The sequence below is a fragment of the Ictalurus furcatus genome, chromosome 17 (assembly GCF_023375685.1).
Source record: "Ictalurus furcatus strain D&B chromosome 17, Billie_1.0, whole genome shotgun sequence".
In the NCBI taxonomy this organism is placed as follows: domain Eukaryota; kingdom Metazoa; phylum Chordata; class Actinopteri; order Siluriformes; family Ictaluridae; genus Ictalurus; species Ictalurus furcatus.
Window position 1 is genome coordinate 10,987,833 of NC_071271.1, and position 20,608 is coordinate 11,008,440.

The 20,608-nt window shown below is 38.9% G+C and overlaps 1 protein-coding gene across 2 annotated transcripts in view; it reads right to left on the bottom strand.

Annotated features, from left to right (window-relative positions):
- The window catches only part of LOC128621852 (pleckstrin homology domain-containing family G member 2-like), a 35,639-nt gene extending 21,524 nt beyond the window's left edge, over nt 1–14,115 (bottom strand). Inside the window, exons 1-3 of one of the 2 annotated variants that reach the window (XM_053647859.1) lie at nt 13,663–14,115; nt 5,398–5,475; nt 1,270–1,664 (exon numbers count right to left, since the gene is read on the bottom strand). In XM_053647859.1, coding sequence (XP_053503834.1) covers nt 1,270–1,664; nt 5,398–5,446 — 444 coding nt within the window. In that variant the 5' untranslated portion in view covers nt 5,447–5,475; nt 13,663–14,115. Of the gene's footprint in view, nt 1–1,269; nt 1,665–3,424; nt 4,046–5,397; nt 5,476–13,662 lie in introns of those variants that run through there. The other variant, XM_053647860.1, reaches the window with a different exon arrangement.
- Nucleotides 14,116–20,608: the final 6,493 nt, after the last annotated feature.

Sequence of the window (20,608 nt, forward strand, 5' to 3'; positions counted from 1 at the left end):
TCTGATAGGGAAGTATTGTTATAGTGTTTTACATAGAACATGTAAGAGGGATTAGTTGAAGAACCCTAAGAAATTAAGTTCTTCTTAATGTGTGCACAGCAGCAAAAGCACATTTTCACTTAATACCCTGCATACCTTTTGTACACATACCTTTTTGGAAGGTTAAAAGCTCTGTCCACTAGGGGGCAGGTCAGAGCTGAAACATACCTCATGGGCATCAAAATACTTTCTCTGACCACTTCCTCTAATTTTGCACAACAAGGTGCACAGTGAATATGACTAGAGATAAGGATAATGTGTACCTTGAAAAAATGGCAGAAACAGCCACAGCTGCACCAACATGATGGTGTTTCATTTCACCAATCTCCACGCAACAATAAAGAGTATAATTCTCTCGAAATTAATGAGAAATGAGAAGTGACATCTTGCGCAACATAGTGGCCATGCTGTTTATATGTTGGTATTGCACCACATGCATGTCTTGTGTTAATTTGTTTTGGAAATGTGCGCAATTATGGTGTCAAATGAATGCAGTACGCATATGGCAACCACCTTGTGCATCTGTACGTGTATTGAAAACCAAGTATTAGCCCTGCCACTTGAGTAAGAGATAATAGACTTTTTTTTCTAACAGTGCATGCCTCTTATATTTCACCACTCTTGATAGAAGCTTGACAACCTTCTCCCAAGGTCAGTGGTTTGACTCCATCTACAAAGAGTCTGTTATACTATTCACCACCATCTGATTGGTGATTCTACGTGTGTGAGCAAGCTATGAACAACAACCTCCTCATTGTCTTTGGTGGACTGACCCCACTGAGAAACATCACAAATGGGCTTTTGAAGTGGCAGATTAAATTTACTGTTGCTTTTATCCACTGCCATGGCCTCAGCCACTCCACCTGAGAGTCTGATGAATGGTGCTATGGCATCTCGCGGTGATCACGAGAAAATGGCCGCTGGCACAGCGGAAAGTCCAACTTTTTTCTTCTGTCACCTACGCAACCAGTTCATATTACAGCTTAAGAAAATATGATAGCATTTATGTAAAGATAAAGGCCTTTGTATTACTCTGGATTCCTATAACTCCTGTAAAAATGCCTCAGGCATGTACAACTGGGGAAAAGAGACGGTATACTAAAGATACACAGCTCTACTGAGAGCCTCTGATTTCGTCTGAATGACTACATATGTCTCATGTTAATGTTGCACTTAAGAGAACTGAAAGTGAGAGGTGTATATGATAATGACATGAACGAGAAACCATACCTCAACTATGCTTTTTAGATCCCTCACATAGGCCTGCTCTGTCTCAACGATCTCCAGCAACACCCGCTGCAGGCGTGAAAGTTTCGGCAGGGCTGTGGAAGAGGTGGAGGCTGGGCCTGACAATGGCGTGAGGTCCAGGCTGATGTCAGAGCCATTGCGCTGGGGTAGTGAAGGGTAGGCTGGAACAGCTCCACTGGGCAGCGAAGATGAGGAGGAGGACGAGTGGCCATCTTGAAGTGAGGCGGAGGAGGTAGAGGAGCTGAGACTCGCTCCCCGGTCGCTGTCAGAACAAACAGTGTTGACGGAGGTGCAGCTCCCACGAGAGGTGCCACCAGAGGAAGCCATCCGGCTCACGATCCCACTCAGAGAGGAGACAGAGGAAGGCCGCTTAGCAGCTACACACCCGCAGAGTTGGGGAGAAAAATGAAGACACAGAATATGAGACACAAAGTGGGAAAGAACATGAAAGAAAGTTAGTTTCAAGTCAGATTGCTAGCTACTATTACTTTCTCTTTTACTTTGGTTCTTGATCAAAGTGCTTACCATGTACTTTTTCAAACACTAAAACTTACAGTACACAGTCTTGAAAAAGTGACTGAGCAAAAACAAATTGCACACAATACAGTGCAAGTGTGTCAATCGCACGGCTTTGCACCAAAATGCTGCAACCTTACTGTGAAAAGACAGGAAACAGTAGTCACAACTTCCTGCCCTCAATTTCTTGGATGACCAAACATGTAAACATGTGATTTATTCAAACAGAATGCATCCTGTGTTAGACAGATTATCTAAGATACCAGAGTAATGTTCTAAGTGAAGAAAAAAATGTATACCAATGTGCACAAAGCAGTCTAGCCATCATAGAGAGCAAAAACAAGCCACTGTAGAACAAAAGACAGGCATTGTTTAGAAGGAGAATGTACAGCCATTGCCTCTACAATGGTGGCCCATTTATGAAACAGAAGCCAACTGAGACGTACAGTCCTCCATTTCCTGTGACCCAGCAGTCAACAGTTAGAAACCATGCTGGCTCACTGGCCAAGTCTGTCTACCAGTCATCTAACCAATCACTGGAACTGCTCACAAAGACTTCTCTGGTCCCAAGTTTTGAAAGCACTTTGGCACTATCAATTGTCCGGATATGATTTAGGCTTCCTCATAAAAAGTCTGAAAGCAAGTGTTTATCTTTTGTTGGCTGGTTTCCAAAATCAATAGCAATATGGCAGCAGTCTCAAATGAACAAATGTGAAAAGGGAAGAAAATAAGGCAAGAAAGTGAGTAATGCCCTCCACATCTAATTATAGATCATTGCTAGTGAGACTGGTCACTTCATCAGCTGGTCAATTCAAGGTCACATGAGTACACTAGTAGGCCAGTTCCAAGGTTTTCATACTGAGTGAAAAAAGAATGCAGGGCCAAACTGTTTCAAAGCTTAACATAAATTCTATTTGACAAGTGCATGACGCGTGATAATGTAAAGCGGATGCATCCTCTGGAACAGAGAGAAACACAAACTAAATCATTATTCAGTCTTGCAGGCAAAGGATTTGATGTGGCTCTTTAGGAATTCATCTTAGCTACAATAAAAAGAGAGCAAAAAAAAGAGAGGAAATGAAAGAGTGAGAGTGAGAGAGAGAGGGAGAGAGAGAGAGAGAGAGAGAGAGAGGAAACTGGATGTCATCAACAAGGGCACAGATTTGCTGTAAAATACTCTAATAAAATGTTTGAATTGGGAAGCTTCCAAGCATTCATGCTCTATAAATATTCTTGTCTATTGCTTTGTTCAGAACATGGAACATGTAACATGGAAATATATATATATATATATATATATATATATATATATATATATATATATACACATATATATATTGGCCTTCACAATTCATAACACCCATGTGAACTGCTGTTTTATACCTAAAAGTTACTTCTACTGCTTTCATTATATGTGACTACAGATCTACGTTTAAGACAGTCTTAACCAAGCTTAAAACTATTTTTGAAGCGTGACCGTAATTTATCAAATGTCTCTCACAATTAAGCCAACCATCTCATAACGGCCACTTCAGTGAAGGCCTGTAAAAATCTATTTGGCCTGGATTTGGGGATGATATAGCCACTTCACAGAAAACTCAAAATAAACAAGGGAACCTACCTGATTCACGCAGTGCAGAGCCACAAATTATATACAGAGAAAGCTAATGATGATCATCGCCTTTGATTAGCTAGCTAAAGTAACAATAAACATTGAAAAAATGTCTTTAGAAAGCCCCATTTGTAAAGCCCAGGCAGTAGAGCACTAATCCAGGACGCAGTAGCCAAGTTCTCAAATTACAATTGATTATATTTCTTTTTCCGGTAATGACAAGCCAACTCTCATGTCAGTTAACTGTCTGCTTAACAGCCCTTGCCCAGGAAAAACAGTTCAGCTGAGATCACTGAAAGCTAGAGATGTAGGTGTTACATCCACACCCATTTCTTCCTGTCTAACACATTAGTATGTTGCCTTGCAGAATCAGTAAACCACTCTGTATGCAAGTTGTGTTTCCCTAAATGCTAATGAAAGTATGTAATGCATGCATATGAGGTCAGTGAAGCAACACATTAATGTACTTGTCTGTACCACGATACCTTTGTGTTTTAGTCTACTTAAAGTTAGAAGGCAGATCATTTCAGCATTTTTCACACTGCCTTACACCCATATAAGAGTGTATTTATATAATTTATATAGTGTATTTATATAATAATAATGTATTTATTAACTTATTACATTTATTAGAGTAAATATTACAGTAACCAGTAAGTTTATAAGGGCTCACAATCAGGATTCATCTCAGCATGAGCCCTTTTGCTGTTTTCTGACATGAATTGTGTTACTTCCTTTATTCAGATTTTGCAAAGATGTAGAATTGTGGCATCTGCACCTGCCTATGAGGATGTGGTCAAAACCTGAGATCGTGTGCTTTACTCTAAAAGTGTTCGATGCACATCACCAGTCAGATATGCTAACAACAACCCAAACTATTGAAACCTTACCAATATTTAATGTGATGTTTATGCTGTCCAGCATTATTCACTGCATAACAATATTATTATTATTTTATGTGGAGAAACTAGTGTAAATAGTTTGTCATGTTGCTGTTAGCTTTGGATAAACCGGTGTCTTGTTGCTGTATTTTATAAAAGACCACTGCAGAACACACACGATGAATGGGTACTTTCCAGCAAACAAATGAAGAAACTAAGGAATAGTTTGGGCTTTCTGTTGCTGAATTATGGCTATATAAAATAAGACAGTGTTGAGCAAGCACAAATATATCTCATATGATACAAAGTGCTCAAATATGTGTTTCCTTTGGAACTTGCATCACAAGTCTGATCAGAGGTTTTTCCACCCATCAAAGAGAAATGAGCAGTCCTAAACAGCTGCATTTGTCAGAATATTTCATAATATAAGCTAGATTTATTTATAATGTAGGAGGAGACTACATTCTAAAAATATGGAAATCCTCAATTCATTCCTCTACATTCAGTTCAGGGTTAAATTTCCTATCATGCACAAACACATTTTGGTAGGTTATTTCCACTGACAAATAATTCATTTTTATCAGAGATATTCCTTTCAGTTGTAAATATGAGCTTTCTCATCATGTCAGTGTATGTGACTTTTATCTCGGGAGCAATGGTTCTCAAAGTTGGGTCCAGAGACCCCCAAAAGTCCATGAAGTATATCCATGGCATCTGTGATTTATTTATTTATTTATTTATTTGACTTTTTACCAGTGGTGGAAATCACAATCCACTATTATCAAAGCTGTTATGTATATGTTTGAGTTCTTATAGTTATTACTCTCTTTTACTGGTCATCTGAATTAAAAATGTGTCCAAACCTCAGTAAAGTAAAAAGAAGTAAGCCTATAAATAATGAGGGTATAAATAATGTCAGCTTAGGCCTAATAATTTTGGTGGTGGAAAGGTGGAGCCCTTTATCACTCCAATAATACTACTATACTGATTTAAATAATGAGACATCTTCATCCATCAAGAATAGTCAGTTCCTTTGCATGAATTAGGTTTGCATTTAATCAGCTGTCAGTCTTTTGCAGGTTGCATCTTGTGGCTACTCACCTTGGTTACTCGGCTTCTTCTGATTGTCCCGACCCGCCCCCTCCGGCATGGTGTGAATATGGCACAGGAAATATAAACCTGCAGAAGACAGGTTATTTTTTAAAAGTAGACACAATGAGGCAAAATGAGCTGAGACACAGCATTCTATACTGAAAGAAATTCTTCAGATCAGTCAAGGAATGGCTTCTGAGCACTGAAACTGTCAACGCCCCAGTGTGCTGCAAGTCAAGGTCATATTCAAAATGAAAGCTTAGAAGTGATACAGAACTGACAGCTATTTCTTACCACAAAAATCCAACAGAAATATTGGACTGTGTCATTTACAACTGCTCTTTGTTCCACTGTGTTTTTATAAGCAAACTTGATGAACTCACCAGCACTGATACATAGGAAATAAACACAGTAGTTTTTTACTGATTAGCTTAGAATATGAGTTTCTTTCTGCAGTACTTCCCTCTTTTAGTATAGACTAAGAAAAGCGAAAGGCAAACCCGCCCTCTTTATCAGCGGTGCAGTGCTTTCCGTTTCTTTCACTCAAAGAGGAAGGCTTTGGATACAAAAAATCACTAGGGGAAAAATATCTACATTCTGAGCCAAAGCAATTAAAGAGCTGAAGTCCAATAGAAGTTGTTTGGGAAACAGGGGGTGGGAGAGACTTGTAGTGACTTTCTCTGCCGTTCTGAATCTCTATCTCCCTTAGAAGAGGAGAAAGACGAACATATGTAATGGTTGGCATGGATACAAGAATGTGCTTCTCTATTGCTTGTGCAATGTGTTGAGCATTTGTCCTGTAAGTTCAACAGGAACTGGTGTTATAGTGAAAGGAAATAACAGGGCTGACAGGGCTCTGTCTGCAAAGCACTATCAAGTGACACCTATCTATCAAGTGATACCTGCCCTTGGCCTTTACTCCCATCATGCCCTCTGTCACAGAACACCATCAGCAGGGGGTCCATCTTCACAATGTTACCCAAATAGAGTTTTCAAGCAGATCGCCATAATTCAAACAGGGTTAGAGGTTTGCATTTCCTGCTGTCTTTTTGCTTTACAACCAAAGAGTTAACACTGTCTTTTTGTGAGCTTTGTTTTATGTATGACAATAAAGACATGTGTATAATCTCACAGTCTGTATACCCAAGAGAAACTGTGCTAGTGGCTACATAACTCCTGCTATTGAGGCCCTGTTGTTTGCCTTCATACTTTTGCTGTTTAGAACTTTTGCAAACAGTGTGATTTCCAAATTACTTTGGCATGATGCCCTGTAATGTCCTTTCGCGTGTGTTTCAGCACACTGCCCTGGGTCTTTTAGAACCTCATTTCCAGTGTTGCCTAATTAAAAGGCATCTCACTTCCTGTAACTGTGAGCATGAAGGACTCGGAGCGCTACAAGGCTCCGCGGTTAGACCCCATGTATACTATTTTGGCTCCAGAGCTTGTTTGTTGAATTCCAGAAGCAGAGTTGCAGCAAGAAGTAACTCTTCACTTTACCACTGTGAAGGTTCTAATAGAGGGTAAGTGCCTCCTCTGGGGGCTGGGGGTATTTTAAGGCCAAGCTGAAATGGACCAACATCTGCTTAACTCACCCAGATGTTAGAGTGACGCTTACACACTACTCTGTGCCTCCTAATGTAGAGCAACGTCCTACGTGTCAAAGTGCATGCTCAAAGTGGTCTAACATGCTCCTCAGGCAAAATCCTGTCATGATGAAAAACGCATGAAGGAAAGAATTTTACATCCTATAATTTCACATATAACAATCGATCCCTCATGGCATGCTTCAGGTGCATCTGCATGCTCTCCAAGCCCTGATCCTGACAGTAACAGACAGAGAGACACACACTCCTGCTGACATATGAGAGTGCAGCTGGACAGCTGTGTGTATGTGTATGTGTATGCACATGTGTGGATGGGAAAGCAGGGAGTTCTTTTTTTCTTTTTGCGAGTGATTGCGGAGACAGTAAAGAAGTCTAGGTTTAAAAGCTGAGAGAGTGTGAGAGGGATCCAGGTTTAAGAGTTGTACAACTTAGAAATGACTAAGTGCATGCATTACAACCTAATATGGTGTGTCCCAGCTTTCTCTTTGCAGAACCATGTGTAGACCTGTCATATGTCATGAGTAGGCAGTATGTCTCGCCTACATAGCACATTTGCAATCGTATAATAGTGATGTCATTACAGTTTAATGCGAAAGATTCAAACGACCTCCATCGTAGCATATGGTTTTAATTTTTAAAAAAAGAAAAGAATATTAAACACATTGCTCATGTTAGTCATTATCAGCATTTAAGTTTTACACTGGAAACTGACTGAAACCTTGTGAGTATATGTCTTACACATACTAGTTTCACAAGCCAGCCAGGTCTCCAGCATTCGCTAGAGAATCTGGTATGTTTTGTTAACAAATGTGGCCAAGAACAGAAAGAGCCAGCATGACTGACATGGCAGACAACCAGCCACAGACCTTTTCCCATAGCCCTTCCGCAAGATATTTTCATTTACTCTCCACTAACTGCTTCAAACAACATTCTTTAATAACTTTTAAACGGAATGCTGTGAACGTTTTTCAGTCCAGTGACTAAGTCGATTCTCAAGTGATGAAGTCCAAGGAAGGGCACTCCAAAAGGGGGGCCGCCCACGACAGCCATTTGTAGGGTTGTTCCTCATTGACATGATGAAAAGCAGTTACTATAAAAGGCCCTCCAAAATATACATCCTTGAAAGCAACAACCGATGGACACTTTGCTCCTGAGAGTCTCTGCCCTGTTTTTACTCTGAATTCAACAATCTCCATGGCAGTCAAGTTTATAAAGGTAGGCCAAGTTCAAGCAAAAGCACTGCATTTACTAATAGTAAAATGTAACTAAATTGAATAAAACAGCAGACAGTGGTGCTGCAGCAAATAGGTTCCTATAGGTTTCATGTTTTTATCGCTAGCTCAGGTAACATTCTGCAGCTTGTGCATTTGTATTTGTTTGAAATAGCCATTTCTTTTGCTTGGTCTTCTTGTTCATTATTATATAGTAGGGGTGGAATGCAATAACAATGCAATCTGCATAAGTATATGTTTAGTGCTCCAAATATATGTATCTAAACATGAAGCAGGCATGGCTTAAAACTGAAGGTTTTTGGATGTTTCTTATTAACTACTGTAGATATGAACCATACCACTATGTCTCCAGACACACTGGAAACACTGGAAAAAGGAGTAAATGCCAGCAATGTCACCATGGTCAATGAATACTGGCTCCTAAACCTCGTCTACAACACTCATAATTGATTCATAATTGATCTCAACCAGAGAAATAATCAAAAATAAACAACCTAGCCACGTAATTGAAAACAGCATGGCCATGATCAGGCAGTTACTAAGGATGAATGAATGGTGTAAATGCATGTTAATGAACATGGCTTTACTATTTGTGTCCTGCAAGATTTATATCTCACTCACACAAAAGTAAACGTATTCATATTGTTGTTTACATGTCAGTGGTTATGTGATGATAAAACACTGGCTTCAGCTTTGAAAAAAAAAAACAATTTTTTGCTTTCCAAATGGCCGTTACCTTCAGCCCCTATAGAGAGGGACCCACCCTTCAGATTTCTCACTATGAAGGGTGTAAAGGGAGTGTCAAAGGGAGTAGGGCATCACTTAACAATGTACCACAGCCTATATGTTGCTCATTGTGCCACAGTGTTCAAAACTGGAACGTTAAAGTACATATACAGATGTACAAAGAGCCAATCAGATTACAACCTTCAAGGGTCTGAAGCTTGTGGCTAGAAAACTGTACAAAAGTCAATATCAAATGCTTTGTGGCCAACACTAACACACCTGCATTCCCACAAACAACAGAGCCACACTATGGGCATTGTATTTTGGTTGTGTGACAAAGTACAAGGTTATACTTTGATGTCCAGTAGTTGATCTGCTCACTGAGGAAGGCCACCTGATGTACCCAAACACAAAAATAAACAGTGGAGATACTGCACATGAGAGACATCAGCACCAGCCTGCCTGTGCTATTGTCCACATTCAGACAAAGAAGGGACGTTATTGTTTCTTTTCTAGCTGACCTTCAGATTTCCCAGTGGACTCAACCCCTCCTGTAACAGCATTCATCGGCCCATGGCACCGGGCACTTCGGTCTCCTCCTCATTCTCACCAAAAACAAAGGCCCTCTCTTGTAGCCTGGGCAGCAACAATGAGAAATGTTTGGTTGAAGTTGATGCCCATACTTAAGCAGCAAACAGGGCAGTAAAGAGCAACAAAACCATTTCATATGTGGTCCTCAAACACCAAGGTGAAGAGTAACTAGATTGTTTGTTTGATTGTGCTCCATGTTCAAACAGTCCATAAAAAACCTTCTCTAAAGCTTGTTGTGTTACAAGTACCAAGTGGTATCGTAACTGTTCTTCCTTCAACATCAATATCCTAAATATCCTAAATGGATACAATTTGGTCTTGTAAATACTTACCCTAACTTACAACATATGTGGGCTGTACTCTTGTATTAGTAGATGGCACATCTATCTACCTATCTAAGATTTCTGGTTCAATTAGCTTCTCTGCATAATGTTCTCCAGCCCATATGTTATATGAATTATGTGTACAAAATAACTCCATGAAACTGACATTGTGTACATATTTCGTGCACTTGTCATGCTCTAAATCAGACATTCTGAAGTTGTGAAAGATTGGACCACACTTGGCAACTCCCTGAAGGAGCGCAGCAGCTGTGTGGGATAGTAATCGGTTACATGTGAAAATACACACAAATGCACCTACAGAGGAAAAAAAACAATTTTTTTGTAGTTGTAGATTATAAGACTGAGGCATTCCCGGAAGGCAGCCCGTGACATGGCAGGGAGAAGTCTTCTAACGACATGATGATAAGCAGCTCGGGCTGAAAATCCGAACCCGAGCCATTCCGTCTGGCTGTGAGGCATCATAATTTCACATAAGTGTGGTTGTTACCGTAGAGAGCATACAGTTAAGGAAAAGGGTTTGACCAGTAGAGCTGCAACATCCAGACTTTTCCAAGGCACTATAAAAGTGTCATCGGCTGTAGTAAAGAATGAGACTGTAAAAAAACTGTCTGGAGAATGAATGCTATCAGCTTGAGTCTCTCTTATGAGGGAAAATCCCTTTGTCTCTCTACGTGTGACTAATTATAGCTGGTAAATCATGCCAGAATGGAGTAAATAAAGTCCTAAGTGTCTGTATAGCAAATAAAAGGTGACAGGTAAGTAAGCACTGTTATCACTTAATCATGCATGGGTGGAAGTTAAATGGTGTCTATATTTAAATAAATAAATAAATAAATTATCCATGGCGCCTGAAAAAAAGCATGTCTATAAAAAAGCAAGTCATGCATGATAATTAAAATGCAATAAACTACAAAGATGGTAATGATTTATATGAGGGGAAGACACAGGGAGATGTGCTGAAAGGATGTCAGATGCCTGAGAAAGAACTATGCATGCAGAGATCTGATAAGTCAGAACAGGGATGTGGGCTAAAAGATTCATAGAAGACAGTAACAGTTTATAGAGACAAACAGGGTTATTTCTGAGTCAGCAGGCACCGGACAGCATTCATGGAACCACCTCACATTCAGAATTGTAAACGCAGCTGTAGCACCACTGCTTCCTTCCAGACTGACTCCCCCTTTCAACTAAAGCCAACGTCTATCTCCTCCACAGGCCGCCAGTGTATCACTGGGCTGGAAACACTGCCGCAAAAGGGAGATGAGTGTAAAACTACGCTTTTGGCTTGTAGAAGACTCGGGTTAAAGCACGAGAAAAGGAAAAGCTGCCTGTTATGGATGTGTAGAACTGTCTCCATCAAAATATGACCATCATCTACCATATGTATACATCAACATCATCTAGTCAATATTGTTACTTTAGTTTATTATGCAATGCAAAACTAGATGCATGCAAACACAACTTATGGTCTGGGTAATCATAAAGATGGAACTATTATACTGAAAGAGCATTAAGAATAACATATGGACTGCAATTGTTTTATTGCAGTATTTGGAGACACGTTTTGGCTTTTGGTCTAAAATAGGTCTTCAAACGACCTGAGCCTGTTCCAGTTCTTGGCAAAAATGTAAAAATGCCACAAGAGAAGAGACATGGTATAGAAAACTGCCAGAGGGTTAATGAAATATCATCCTCCTGAAATGAAAAGCACAGAATTTACTACAGATGTATATATTCTGTAGGCATTTTGTGGGATACTGTGCAGAGAACTGGGAAGATCATCATCATTCCTCTTGTTGTGGTTTAGAAAAAAAAGGGGCTGAAGATTCAGGTTATTCCATTGACATGCTCGTGAGGATGGGTGTTGCTTTCCTGTAAAGAGGAAAACGCAAGGCGCAGGCTATTTGTCAAAGTCTCTCTACAGCAGAGGTGTGAGAGATGAGTGCTTTCAAAGTAAATGTGTAGCTTTCCCTTTCATGGCCCTAAACATAAACTTAACATCTTTTAGTTCACACATTCGCATTCTTCTCTGTGACTCCAAATGGTGAAACCGCACCCATTCTCCTCAAAGATTCCCAGGTTTGCTATCTACGAAATATATTTTCCATGCAATACACAACAACATTCAAGATAAACAAGTAGCTGGGAAAAGACAGGAATCTCTTTCATGGGAAATATTTCCATGTTTTGCTATGACAGGGATATTAGAAGGAGTGCTAGGCCAGAATCTGTGACTGTCATGTTTTGCCAAGTTCTACATATATGTATCCAACAGGTCCACAGTGTGTTTACACAGAAAATAACCAGAAGTTGGGTGCTTTTCCAAGAGACAGCATTTGGCAGACAATCCACTCTGTGTTGCTAAGCTTTAGCACAGGTGCATATGGAGCAAGCATTTCTTTAGACAAATAATCCATTTTGATAAACAAATCCATATGTGATCAAAATTTTTCATCTCAGTGGTACCTGGCATGCTCAATTTTTGGCATGGTTTAAGGATTCAGGATTCAGGATTTGGTGTTTCAGACTTTCACGTGTTGTCTACACACAGTCTTTGTATTGCAGTCAAAAAGCACATATTATATGCATGTACATAACAACTTTTTCAAAGTTTGATTATGTTTTCACATTTTTTATTATGATTAATGTCCCTGTTGCTTGCACAAACCAGGACCAACTCTTGGCATGTGAAAGCAATAAAGCCAATCTGACTCTGATGACTGTCATCCCTGGCATAACAGCTAATAAAGCAATTTATTCCAGGCTCAAGTAAATGTCTGAATATAGAGCAGGCCATGTTTTATTCTTGAGCTCTGAATAGTCGGCATTCCAGTTGCTAAAGAAAATAAAGTCAGTTGAGCAAGAGGGGCCGGAGAGCAGGGCCAATGCTCCAGGGGTCCGTGTTGCATTTATCTACAAGCAGATCTGTTTCTGAGGGCTTTTAAGCAAGCCTCACTGACTCCGAAAAAATATATATATCAGTCTAAGCTACAACTAAGCTAATAAATCAGAGTGATGGGAATGTATTTGGGAATTTGGTGAACCTTTAAACGAATATCCATAAAATGCAGATTAATGATGAATAAAAGAGTAAAGTCAAATTGCTAGTCAAAGCAACATGTCTCTGATTACAGGATACACATTATACAGCTCGACTGAACATTATTCTGAAAAACAACAGTTATTAGCCTAAAACCTCTCATAATGCCAAGAAGGCACTTCATTTCGCTTAATATAAAATGGAGGAGTTATAAACTGAGTCATTTTCTATTGCAACAGGTTAAAGAGTTTAAAGAATATCAGCTACAAAACACTGCTTACTACCTTGACATATTATTTAGTAGGCTATGGTAATATGGTTATTATGTGTGCAGAAGACTTTACGCTGTACTGATGTGCTGTAGAACTCTAGATTACAGAGTGAAGAGCAGAGGTTCATGTCTTTACTGACAAAACTTTCTATTGTTTCAACTTTCAGGCTTGCACCAAATTGTCTGAGGAGTTGATTCCTAGCCTATTGATTCAGAGAGTGAGAGTCGGTTCAGCAACTGAATAAAGTTATAGAGTTACAGAGTAGTGTTTTGGTTTGAATAAAACTTTATCACTTCTAACACAACACACAACACTGAACAGCTTTAGTTGAAACTGTTTGGTCTATGCCTTAAACATAACATTAAGCGCACTTAGATGCTTGACATGAAGTGCGCGTTAGGCGCCTGTGAATGTTTTCCTTTGCGCCATCAACTGACACAAAGCTCTATGAAGATGCTATCTTACCTTCACAGGTGTGCAAATCGGACTCATCAAAGATCCTGAAGTCGCGTTGTGTAAAGCTGTGGGGTGTCCTTTTTCGCTGGAAAACCTTTCCCACGTGCGTCGATGAAATAAGTTTCCCAGTCAGGGCGCATTAGTGGGAATCTGTGCGCAACATTGGCGCAGGAAAGGAGAACAGCCGCGCTGTCCGCTGCGCCTCGCTTCCACGTTGAAAAAGAGAGATCCACACTGCTGTGTGTTCAGCTCCCACTGCTCAGAAACCTTACAGAACCACTGAACGCCCACTAACGGCTTAAAGGTCACACGTCACTCCAGCCGTTACACTGCCGGTGTTACAAGGACACGGAAGTCTGGAAGAAAAAATTATCCGAAACTCACCTTTCCTATTTTCCACGTGCCAGTAAACCGTGTCTCGTGTTTGAGGAGAGGACAGTGACTAGCCCCTCACTCATACTGTACGAGCTAGTTTATGGGAATAAAGTTAAACTGTTATTATACCAGATAGGACCAGCCCCTCTCTGCAGGGGAGGTGGTTCAACTCACTGACACAGACCCAGTTCTGACATGATTTTGTAGTCTAGTGTGTGCACATATTGTATAAATCAAGGGAACTGAACTGATGTGTAGGCTATATAATTAGATGAGTTTTATAATCTGCTGAGGTTTCGCCAGGGGCTGCAACTGTAGCTGTCTGTGGTCCACTGCGTATTTCAATAATGCACTGAGATCATCTGAGATGCAACATGATACAAATCAAGTAGTAATAACAAGAACAGGAGAGTGAACCTAATCACAGTAGTTACAAACTAGATAATTGGATTACTTCCAGAGGACGATATGTCTTTGTTTTCCCACATCGGCACTACCTAGGTCAATCGTGCTTATCTCAGGTTAGCCTGAAGAACTTATGAAAACATTGTTCCTTGTAGCACTGCTGTGAAGAACCATTTGTGGGTTCTTTAAAGCACCAGTAAATACATGAAGTTCTAAAGAACTTGAGAGTAAAAGGGTTCTCCTATGGCATCAGGCTGAAAAACCCTTTTTGGTTCTAATTGGAACCTTTATTTTATATGGCACTTTAAATGAAAAGCTTTTAAGGTTATATGTTGGGCTAGTAGTTGTACCTTTCCTTGGGACTGGGACTTCATTCAACATCCCATGAAATGCAACAGCACTTGCTTGTTCTATGTCTTATGGCATCAGGCACAATCAATTATGTTGGAAATTACACGTGTTACTGTATTATTATTATTATAAGCCTATATTTCACTGGTCCTTAACACGGACCCCTACTAGCTGTGAGGCCCTGAGCAGATATTTAATTTGCTTATGTGCAGAGCTGAACCTTGAAGCAAAAAGTGGTTCAGTGCACAGTGGTCATTCAGCCAAGAAAAGTAAATGCTTTCATATTTAATATATATTTATTAAATATTTAAACACAGTCCAAGGAGTCATAAATTATGCTTTCAGTCATGGCTAAAGTGTTAATTTCTCAAAATATTTAGATTATGTAGATTTATATAAACACTTTTAACAGCATTTGCTCATAAATGTATTCACATACAAGAACGTTATCATATGAAATCTCTGTCTTTTATTATTAAAATGGATAAAACTGGTCTTTGCCCAAAAATTTCGATGGAAAACGGGGGGGGGGGGGGGTAACTGTAAGTTAGTTTTGTGTACTAGCCAAATCAACATACGGCCATACTAAGTAGAGTGTCGAAAAAGTCATTAGGTTGGCGTAAGTGATGTACTATTTTTAAATGTTATTCAGTATGGCAGCATCTGGTTTGACTGTAGTCAGATTAAGATGACTTCATATTTGTCACACCTCTGTTTGGAACCGTTCTGTATTTCATACAGGAAAATCCCCAGTGTTGCATGAACTTGTATTTTGCTGGTCTTAAATATATGCAGTAGATGTTACTTCAGCTCTGAGTCAGGAGAATTCAGACAGTACCAGAGAAGTTAGGCAGTGAAATCATCCTGTTTCTTGACTGAACAGATGTTCAGGTACATGAGATGACTAGAGATTAAAGGAAGACTCTTCGTGTTTTCAGTTGACTGTTGGAAACTTTAAATGAAAGGATTGTGCCTGAAGCAACTCCATCAGTAGAGCCTTGTATAAGAAATATGAATGATAAGAATTTTCCATCCATAAATCAAAAACATTTGACTCATTTTCAAACATTTTGTTTGCTCGCAGACATTTTATAGTCTATATAAGAATCAACAGATACAGTATGTGCAAATAAACACACATATACACATAAATGGTCATTTTCACCCAAAAATATTTAGGAGAATGAAGAGTGAAAGACGTGGTGGGGGTGAAAGACATTCCAGTCACACAGTTAACTTCTATACAAACAAACAGGAGGGCCATGTTTTTTGCACAGGGTGGGGGCACAGTGTGAAGAATGCTCACTTCCAGCTTCAGGTCAACAGTTTTGACACAAAAAGAGAATTTTTTTTTTACACATCACACATTCTGTTAGTGTGATTATCCCCAAAGGCCGCTATTATATGAAGAGGTGACTATTATCAGATTATTTTCTTTTCCATAAAGTTTCTTGGAATGTGTTTTTATGAGTATTTGTTTTTATAACCATAGAACAAGGCCTTGCTTTCATTGTTTTTAATAGTTTTATTATATTGCAAAGACCAGCATGAATCATGCTTATTTTAGATTTATTTCGCTCATTTCAGATTGATAGCTTAGGTATACTTCATCTAATATCATTTTGTGTCAGAACTCATAAAAGTAGTCACAGGACCCTGAAGTCATTCAGGGCTATGATGCATAGAGTAAGCTGAGGAAACCTTCTTGTTGTGCCCCAAGCAGCTCAATCTAAAATGGGAACTCAGACTTTGTATTTGCAGAGTGTGCACTGGAGAGCTTTTCCAAAAAAGTATCTCACAACTGGAGTGTGCATAAAGGAATTCTGCATTTCAGCACAAGTAAGACAATGAAGGCCAAACAGGAGTTGTATAGTGTTTTCCTCCACTCAGATGATGGGATCAGCAGTCCGGGGTATAACTGGTAGATAGATTTCAGCATGGAAAGCTGGAGACGTTCCTGAATATTTTGCCATGCATCTCTTCTGCATTCTTGGTCAGACATGTAAGTTCTCTTTTTCCAGAACTGGTTGTGCAAATGAAATTATATATATATATATATATATATATATATATATATATATATATATATATATATATATATAATAATTTAGAGGATGGTAGTGTTGTGAGCTGTTGTGAGCTACTGGAGTGGAACTGTTGTGTAAAGTTACTAGTGCCAGCTTTGAGGAGAGAATAAAGACACCACAGCTGAAATTCTGCTAGAGAAAAAGTACATATATTAGACTTTTAGTGACCTATACGGAGACAAGTTGGCAGGGTTTCCCTTTGCACTACCCACATTTCAACAGGCACGAGCTGGAGGCTCAGGCTTGGGTTACTCTAATTACAGAAGTCTGGTCACTGGCTCTAACCTAGAATCATTAAAACAGCTTGAAACAGTGGTAACTGGCAACAGCCACCTCACGCCTGCCAATTGCAGTTACCCTATCTACCCAAATCATGGCTCTGTGTTAGTGCTCAACATGTGACAGAAAGACTAATGACTCAGTTACTTTTGTTGAGAATGTAAACCAGCATCAATATACCACAGATCCAAAGTTAGATGACCTTACATCTTTATTCACACTTAAATATAAGTCAGTATGAGAATAGCTTGACTGTCTCTATGTAGCTGAAGTCTTGCTGGAATCACTGATGATTCATATTCACAGCAGGAGGGATGGAATACACATGTGGAGCCATAGTGGGGCCTCTGTTGGTGGAGACCAATTAGAAATGTTTTCAGGACATCAGGACCTTGTTGTCAAGAAAAAATTTGGAAGCTTGAGAAACACATTATCAGACATTGTGCATGTCTGTATAATTGGGCTATGAGGGTTTTTTTTTTCTTTGGATGAAAGATGATGCAATAACACAGCTGTACAAGCAAACATTATTCAAAACTTCACATGGGCCAAAGAGGATTGGAATACATTAGAGAGAACTTTTATATTAGAGCAAACTTTCTAGGGTCATTTTCACCAAATGTTGTGTCTACTTGCAATTAATAAATACATTCTTAAGAATATCATTCTTAAGAATACCAAATCACAATTGTATGTTATAATTATATCAGCACATATCAGCACAATTAATTATGTTTATTGGGTTTACCATATCTGGCTAACAGAGTGTATATGAAAAAATGTATTGAACAATGCACTGGTTTATAGAGATCTCTAGATTATACTTGAGAATGTGTATTTTAGATTACACTAAGGAAAATAAATAAGGCGGCTTAATCACTAGAATCAAGCAATCAAACACCGTCACACAGAGTGAGTTTTTTTTTACCATTTAAACCAACATTGTTAGATAGCTAAGGTTCTTCTCTTTCAGTGTTACAATGCTTGTCTTTATGCATTAAGCCCTAACAAAACATGGAAAGAAAACAAAGCAGCAACAAAACAGCTGACAGAAAAGGCAAACAATGAAAGTTTAAAAAATGTATTGTTTTTTTTTCTGTCTACTGCAATATTCTGTAGCAGAAATGCAAAAGACCATTTAAACAACAAACAAAAAAAGCTACTACTATAATACACAAATAAGATGTTAGGATTTTAGTATCATCCCTGTCAGTACAGTTGGCTTGATAATTAGCAAGTGGAAAGTTCAACAAACCACAACTAATTTTCCCCAAAGAGGTGCACCATGCATTATTATATAATGTGCTCTCAGACTTATGATAAGGAAAGTAAGAAAGAAGCCAGCAATCATTTATAAAGAGTTGCAGGAGAACTTGAAAGCATCAGAAACAACAGTTACACAGAGAACAATAAGCAATGAACTGCACCACAATCTTTTCAGTTCCTACACCTCACACACAACTTCTTCGCTTAAATAAAAGGGAAAAAATAACAGAGATAGACCTCTAGACATAGACAATCAGGACTTTTTTCAAAGGAAATATGAATGGGGTGATGTTCAGAGAGGAGACTTTCAATTAATAGGCAAAAAACTGAATCTGGAGAGAAACTGGACATTTCAACAAAACAAAAATGCCAAACATACCGCTTAAAATATCTCAAGAAGGTGCTTGAATGTCTTTGCCAATCTCCTGACTTGAATCCCATTGAAAATTTATGGAGGATTTTGAAATTGCGAGTCCATCAGCAGGACCATCATAACTGGGGAATTGAAGACGATTTGCCAAGAGGAATGGGCCAAAATTGAACCATAATGCTGCAAAAAGGTAATTACTTCTTACTGTAGACATCTTGAAGCTGTAATTGCCAACAACAGATTTGCAACTAAGTATTCGTGTTGGTAATTCATGGAGTCTCAATTTAGCTTTTTATTTTAACAAATATATTTGTTTATTCTTATGAATACATCCTTTTATGCTTATATTTATACTGTAAGTACAAAGTCAAGAGACATTATATGTGTAAATTTGAAGTGAATATACAGTATGCACTGGACGGTGGCTTAGTGGTTAACACATTTGCCTCGCATCTCTGAGGTTAGGGGTTTGAATCCCACCTCTGCCCTGTGTGCGTAGAGCTTACATGTTCTCCCTGTGCTTCAAAGGTTTCCTCTGGTTAATCCATTTCCTCACCCAATCCAAAGACATGTGTTGAATGATGTGCATGATTGGCATTTCCAAATTGTCTGTAATGGGTGTGTGAATGTGTGTGCAATTGTACCCTGCAATGGGCAGGCACCACTTACCTGTGTAAGATAAGTGGTGCCGAAAATGGATGGATGGATAAGCACTTAAATTATATTAGATAGTTTTTATTCAATTACAATAGTTAAAACAATAGTTTTTATTCCCCCTCACTGCAGCTAACACAGTTTGCATAGTTAATTGCCTTTTTGCCAGCAATCACCTCAGCAAAAAGAGGGAGAACTGCATGCCTTGGTGGTAGATAAGCTAGCCTTGCATGGCTTGGTTAACATGTGGTCATATCAAACATTTTTCTAGCTAATTGATTGAACTCACTGCATTCCAGGAATGTAGTTGTAGACAGCTAAATCAATGATAATCAATGTCAATGTCCAAATATTTATGGACCTAGTGGAATAGTATGGAATAGTAGAAAACTGTACAAAGTATTCAACCTGCTCAAAGAATTCATCATTTTTATGTAGTTAAAATATGCTTTTTTATTCTGTTGCATGGGGTTCTTGTGCAACCTGAAGTTTATCAGTCACTGATCAATTAATCATTAGCAATATTTTACGTTACCTGTAATACAAGGCTGGCTAACTTTGTCATTTATAATAGTAATTACTAATATATGCTACCAATATACTGTAGTAGACAGCTAAAATAATAACTTTGGCAATGTCCAAATATTTATGGACCAACTATACATACCGTACGTTGCATGTTGCATGTGAAAGAGACAAACCTTAAACCTAGCCTATTATAAGATCATGAATAAACATTCATCTTGGTTCATTACTAATTGCATATGCCAAAATACATTTGTGCATCAAAGTTTTGTTGTATATTAATTTTTAATGCAATGCTAGTTACACCTTAAGTGTAGTATAAAACTAGTGTTAAAAAGTTCCAACATAGAATTTATGTTAGAATTTACACTCTTATCTATGAGACAACTGGTGCAACTGACAACAGAGGAAGAGGCCTTTTATTTTTTAGCTGTGTCAAGGCCTAAGTTACGTGACAGGTAAACGTACAGTAATTCATTGACTTTGCGTTCGTTGACAAAATGACCAGAAGGAAACGACTCGGGCCTTTGGGGAAGTAAACAGAAGGGTTGCATCCTGTCTCTGTCCATCTCACACATAGCCTGTGAGAACATTTGCTGTCTGTGACTTTGCAGTTGATCCGAGTGGAGTCTAATGCTTGGTA